The sequence below is a fragment of the Bison bison genome, unplaced genomic scaffold (genome assembly GCF_000754665.1).
Source record: "Bison bison bison isolate TAMUID 2011002044 unplaced genomic scaffold, Bison_UMD1.0 scf7180017864213, whole genome shotgun sequence".
Lineage (NCBI taxonomy): Eukaryota > Metazoa > Chordata > Mammalia > Artiodactyla > Bovidae > Bison > Bison bison.
Genome location: NW_011494785.1, coordinates 7,013,498 through 7,020,021, shown reverse-complemented (window position 1 = coordinate 7,020,021; position 6,524 = coordinate 7,013,498). Strand labels below are relative to the sequence as shown.

General features: G+C 44.8%; 1 protein-coding gene across 1 annotated transcript in view; it reads left to right on the top strand.

Moving 5' to 3' along the window:
- The first annotated feature begins 455 nt into the window (after window positions 1-455).
- Window positions 456-6,524, top strand: part of FAM227A (family with sequence similarity 227, member A) — a 44,064-nt gene continuing 37,995 nt past the window's right edge. The window contains exons 1-2 of the mRNA XM_010845226.1: window positions 456-597; window positions 2,670-2,752. Coding sequence (XP_010843528.1) covers window positions 456-597; window positions 2,670-2,752 — 225 coding nt within the window. The remainder of the gene's footprint in view (window positions 598-2,669; window positions 2,753-6,524) is intronic.

Sequence of the window (6,524 nt, the reverse complement as noted above, 5' to 3'; positions counted from 1 at the left end):
AACTCAAAGGTTACGTGTATCTCTTGAGAAGCATGCACACACGCGTCTGTAAAATAGAGAACTAATAGGGATCTACTGTGTAGCACAGGGAACTCTACTCAATACTCTGTAATGACCTATATGAGAAAAGAATCTAAAAAAGAACAGATATAAAACTGATTCTCTTTGCTGTACGGCAGAAACTAACACAACATTGTAAATCAAAAGAAGCAATGAAAAAAAAAAAAAAAGAATGGGTTTCTCTAACAAGTCTTTATTCCGCATGTTGTATGCGGCGTGTGCCTCGCCATCAGCCCTGCTTGCGAGATGAACATGGTTGAGCTTTCTAAGTTGGTTCTGTGCTTATTTCTGATTTCCAGGAGGCTGGTTGAACAGAGAACAAGACCGTAGTGGGGGAATGAGAGGCTCTTAAAAGTGGAAACTTAACTGTTGGTCAGTGTACAAGGAAGTGGACAATGGCTCGCTTCAGGAGGTTGGAAGTCGTCAACCTCACTGCTTTGCCCATGGTGCCGCTGGATGAGCCTCTGGGTGTCTCCCTGATTGCGCAGAACGCGCTAAAGGATGCCATGAGGAAGAACCTGAAGGACAATGTGCCCTGTATCCTTGTCTGCAACGGAGACAACACACCTGCACAGAGGCGTGACAGGGGCTCTATCATTCACCACTTACTAACTTGTTTCTTATGTGTGTGTTGATTTTCTTCAGTTATTTAAGCCCCACCTATCCTCTAAAAGAATTTGAGGCTGCGAAGGAGTGTTTGACTTGAGTTGGTTTTACTAAGATAGAGCAGAAATAGCACCAAAGGAAGACATACTGGAAATACTTGTTGAAAAGGTGGGGAAAAAGAGTAAAAAAATGCTCTTTTTTCCCCATTGTCTCCTTTCCCTTCTACCTTCCAAAGAACTAAACTTAGAAACTAAGTTACAGTCCAAGCCTCTGCCCTCAGACCAGTTAGCTGAGTACTCAACTTTTTTTTTTCTTTTTAAAAAAATTGTATTTGTTTTTGGCTGTGCACAGCATGTGACTTGCAGGATCTTAGTTCCCTGACTAGGGATTGAAACCAGGCACACACGGCAGTGAGAGTGTGCCAAGTCCTAACCGCTGGGCTGCTAGGGAATTCCCTTTCTTTCTTTCTCTCCTTTTCTTTCTTTCTTTTTAAAACTCCATCTGGGGGACTTCCCTGGTGGTCTAGTGGTTGGGACTTCACCTTTCAGTGCAGGGGGTGTGGTTCGATCCCTGGTCGAAGAGCTAAAATCCCACGTGCCTCACTGCCAAAAACCAAAACAGAACACAGAAGCAATATTGCAGCATATTCAATAAAGAATTTAAAAAAATAACTCCATTTGGCCTTTCTAACCTGCCAGCACCTCTACCTGGGCCAGACTTTGCCCTTCTGGCATCATCCAGACACTACCAGAATCTTCCATCTCTGACTCTGGCCTCATTGATCCAGATCTCACTTCTGACCCTGAACCTTGTGTCTCAGGGACCCACAGAATCCCGTCTCTGGGGGACCATAAAACTCATGCAGCAAATAGAGACCATCTTGGGTTATAAATAAGTCTGTCTTTCCATTTTCTATATAGCTCACTTACCTTCGAGTCATGCTCCTGCCAGCCAAGCTGCGTGTATCTCTCTGCATCACCTCACTTTCCGGGCCTCTCCGAAACCCTTCTCAAGATGAGTACAAATGATCCCATGAGGATCTGCTTCAAGGTCTCACTTTCCTGGGCCTTTTTCTAATGTGCCCTGTCTCTTCTTAATCCCACACTCATCACAACCCAAGCAATCCATTTCACTCCCTATGATTTGTCATGTCTCTCCTTGGCATCTTCATTTGTCAAGTGTCCTCCAATTTGTAAGAACACTTGAGGGTAATGGAAGTAACAGTGAGCCTGGCTTTACGTGAAGGCTGTGAGGAGTGATGGATTATGGGGCTTTTACAAAGGATGTATCCTAGACCACTTGAGACCACGACAGAAAGAAATGCAAACGTAGAGAGGGTAATAAGAGGGGCCATCAAACTGAGCAGAGATTTCAACAGTGATAAACAAGATCGAGATGCCCTTGGACCCAGGCATCCTTCACCTGAAAATCTCTCTTAAAGGAATAATCCCAAATAAGGAAACAGCTCTCCGTGTGACTGTGTGCATCACAGCGTGATTTATAGTTGCAAAAAATATAAACAGCTTAAATATTCAATAGCCAAGGGACAGTTAAGTCTATTAGGATGCATTCTCTAAATGAATTTGTATACTGCCATTTAAAATATTACAAAGATTATGGAAAGTGATCGTAATAATGAGTGGGAGAGAATTCAGAGTAGTAACTAACATAGGTATACACTGATATTATAATTATGTGAAAAGGTATGTATGTAATACTGCTAGAAGGAAGTCTCCCCAGAGCCTAGTAAGTTGTCAGGGTGGCAGCATAATGGGTGATTCTTTTTCAAGGTGTCCAGAATATGGTTAATTTTTGTTTACAATTTTTAAAGCAGCTCATTTAAGGCAAGATAAAAGAAGTGTGAATGTTTGCAGAGAAAATAATGGAGTGGGGAAAAAGCACAGGAAAGGAAGTGAGCTGCTGTCCTGGCCGGGCTCCCCCAGCCTATTCTGTTTGTGTGTAATCATCACCCAGAAAGTTTCCTTAACAGGCCCACCTCCCAGCGTGCCTGGTTGGCTCCATTCAGCAGGTGAACCAGGTGATTGCTGACGCGGATCTGAGTCCCAACCCGCTGGTGCACAGCCTGGTGAGTTTTGAGTGCTAAGGTAAGGCTTCCAGGAAGAAAGGACTCTAGGGACCCCTTTATTAATTTGAAAGCACGTTTGCACAATAGAAGTCTTAAAGACATGTTTCTTTAAATTCATAAACTTTCATTTTTATCTATATAAAAGTCCTATTTTTTTATATAGGATTTGGCTGTGGCAAAATCAATTTGACTCTTCCCTATTCCTTATTTCAGTGGCATTTTCATCATAGTAAACGTGAATATTTTTGTACATGTATCTTGGGACTCATTTGCACGTATTTCTGCCAGATAGAGCCCTGGAAGTAAAATTTAAAATGTTGATGGATACAGTCAAGTTGCCTTTCACAGAGGTTAAGCCACTCTTTACCGAAGCTGGAAGGAGACCACGAGCTTTAGTTCCCTTACCCCGCTGTCGAGCAGAGCCTAGAATTGAATTGTGAATAAAAGCAAAATACACACACACACTATTTGGAAAAATTTTGTTTAAGTTCGAAAGCACTCTGTCTCTGTACGTGCGCTCTGTAGATGTACATGAGGGTGTACGTAGCTCCAGAGGCTTAGAATAAGACTGTCAGAGTTTGAATTCCTGCTGCTGTACTGTTCTGTCACATTCTGACATTAGGTAAACTATTGAGCCTCTATGAGTCTCAGTGTCTTGTAAAATGATGATAACATTGATGCTATATCTACTTCATAGGTGTATTATTATATATGCAAGAATTGGATGAGCTAAGTAAGTTCAGTTGCTCAGTCATGTCTGGCTCTTTGCAACCCCATGGACTGCAGCACGCCAGGCTTCCCTGTCCATCACCAACTCCCAGAGTTCACTCAAACTCATGTCCATTGAGTCGGTGATGCCATCCAACCATCTCATCCTCTGTCATCCCCTTCTCCTGCCTTCAATCTTCCCCAGCATCAGAGTCTTTTCCAATGTATCAGGTGGCCAAAGTATTGGGGTTTCAGCTTCAATATCAGTCCTTCCAGTGAATATTCAGGACTGATCTCCTTTAGGATGGTCTGGCTGGATCTTGCAGTCCAAGGGACTCTCAAGAGTCAGTCTTCTTCAACACCACAGTTCAAAAGCATCAATTCTTGGGCACTCAACTTTCTCTATGGTCTGACTCATCTTAATAGATGAGTTAAGACTCTCAAAAACCCTTAGATGGCTCTCAGGAAGGACATTATATGTGTGAATGTGTAGGGAAAGAGTCTGGAAGGATACATGCCAAATGGAGTCAGTTCTGGAAAGGGAATGGGATGGAAGATGAGTAAAGTTATTACTCCAAGTATGTCTGTAAATGTTTGGGTATTTTACAACAAGACTATATTTATATGTCAGTTCTGTGGGGTTGTTTTGATAATTTTAGAGCCAGGAACATGAATATTATCCTTCCAGTAGCAGGATCTGGTGACTTTTCAAGCTGCCCAGCATTGGCACAGCTTCTCGGCGTTCTTCATTGCCAGTCAGAGCCAGGACGGGGCTGGCAGGAGCAACTGTGGGTCCTCACGTGACCTGGAAGGGGGGCTTTGTCCTTTCTGCTCCTCTGTCCAGGCAGCCTATCAGACCTGGAAGGTGCTGACTGCCTGCTGCCACCAGAGCCCTCCCCTGGTGACCCTGCCCAACCTCTGTTGACCACGGTGTGCCCTGACCTTTATACATCAGCCTTGACCATGGGACTGCTCTTCCCACGTCAGCATCTGAGCCAGACTAGTGTCTCCAGGCTCCACGCTGCCCAACCAGAGGGCATCTGGCACAGTACCAGATGCATAAAAAGTGTTCAATAGATGTGTAGTAAGTGAGCCATCTCCTTCTGAGATCCAGACCCCCCTGCCTGCTTTAACCCTAGCCATGTCCTGTTTCTATTCCTTCTCCCACACCCTGAGTGTGGGTTTCTCCTCCAGTCTCTGGCCATGAACTTGCCTAGCTCTTCTTTCCAGTCTCCTTCCCTCAGGAGCTTGTACACTCACCATTGCAGCTTCACCATTCACTCCTGCAGTAGGGAGTAGGGCATACCTTCCTCTGCCTATAGGCCACAGCCTCTGAAAAGGCCTTCCTTGCACCCTCCACCCCGAGATCAGTGTAGGTGCCCCTTCAGGGTGCACTCCTGACACCTGTCCCCCACCCTCAATAGCACTGATTACCTTGGTCACCTTGCAGTCACTGGCTTCTCCCTGCTAGTCTCTGAGCCCTCGGAGGACAGAGACGGGCTTTGATGCTCATGGCTGCATCTTCAACACTGGCCCAGTGTCTGACTTTTAGTAGATGCTCAGGAAATATTTGTGGAATGAAGGATATGTTTGCAAATTTGAGCTTTTCACCTGTATTTCAGTCTCAGATTCCTAGTTATCTCGAGCAGTGATACCTAAAGCTAACTGATCATCAGACTCCCCTGGGAGCTTTTTGAAAAACTAAAAGTGAAAAGGGCCAGGTGCAGACCTGTGTGCCGTGTATGCTCTCATCTGAATCAGTACAGAATACCTCTAGAAAACCTCTAGAAAGCTATGCAAGAAACTAAGAATCTTGAGTGAGCAGTAGGAAGGAGACTTCTTACTGTGTTTGATTTTGTACCATGTAAAATATTTATGGTTTTAAAAATTTAAATAGAGACCAATTCAGAGCCACAATAAATAAACAGTTCAAAACTCAATAAGGAATGATATTTATTCCAATAAGGAATCAGTTCAGTTCGGTCGCTCAGTTGTGTCCAACTCTTTGCAACCCCATGGACTGCAGCATGCCAGGCTTCCCTGTCCATCACCAACTCCTAGAGCCTGCTCAAACTCATGTCCATCAAGTCAGTGATGCCATACAACCATCTCATCTTCTGTCATCCCCTTCTCTTGCCTTCAGTCTTTCCCAGCACCAGGGTCTTTCCTAATGAGTCAGTTCTCATCAGGTGGCCAAAGTATTGGAGCTTCATCTTCAGCATCAGTCTTTCCTCTGAATTTTCAGGACTGAATAAACATCTCTAATAAATCCGTACATCTGAATAATTCCCTAGCGAGGCTGGTCGCCAGCCAGGTTTGGGAGTTGCTTCCTACGAAACAGCCCTACCTGTAGGTCCTTCTGTCATCTCAAATGCAAACTCAGGTCTCATTATTTTTTGCCCTAAAACTTACTTTTCCTCCAGGATTCAAAGTTCCTTTCTGTTCTTTCGCTGTGGAAATCTTGTGCATCCTTCCAGGCCCTGCCAGTGTCAGCTACAGTGACATCCTGGTGGGTGGCAGCGGCATGGCTGTATTGCCACGTCGACACTCACCCATCCGATTCATTCATCCATCGTGCCTTCTCTGATGCACGTGATTGGGGCAACAGTGTTGGTGCAAAGACTTATCAGTGTGACTCCTTCCCCGACAGGCCCACACACCTGCACACATTCTAGTACCTTTAGCTCATCTCGCAGGCCAGGGCTGCCAGTTCAGGAGGAAGGTGGCGGGAGGCTGGAGAAGCATCTCACGGTTTATCAAGCTAAGGAGAGCTGCCTCCTCCCTTATCCCCAACACTCGTACCGGACCTTTTCTGGCCAGTCCTCTCTGCTCCAGCCCATACTGATCCCACTCATTTGAATCCTAAACATTTAAGACTTAATCGTCCCATGTATGTTAATTTGGTTCTCTGAATAGACTGGAAATTCCTTGAGGGCAAAGACACAGAATCATACTTGGTTAATTAACTTCATTATCCCAGCTTAGCACTGGGCTGGTTGACAGTCAATGCAGCTTGTTGGGTCACTGACATTTGTTTTTCTTTCCTCCCTTTTATCAGGGCTGG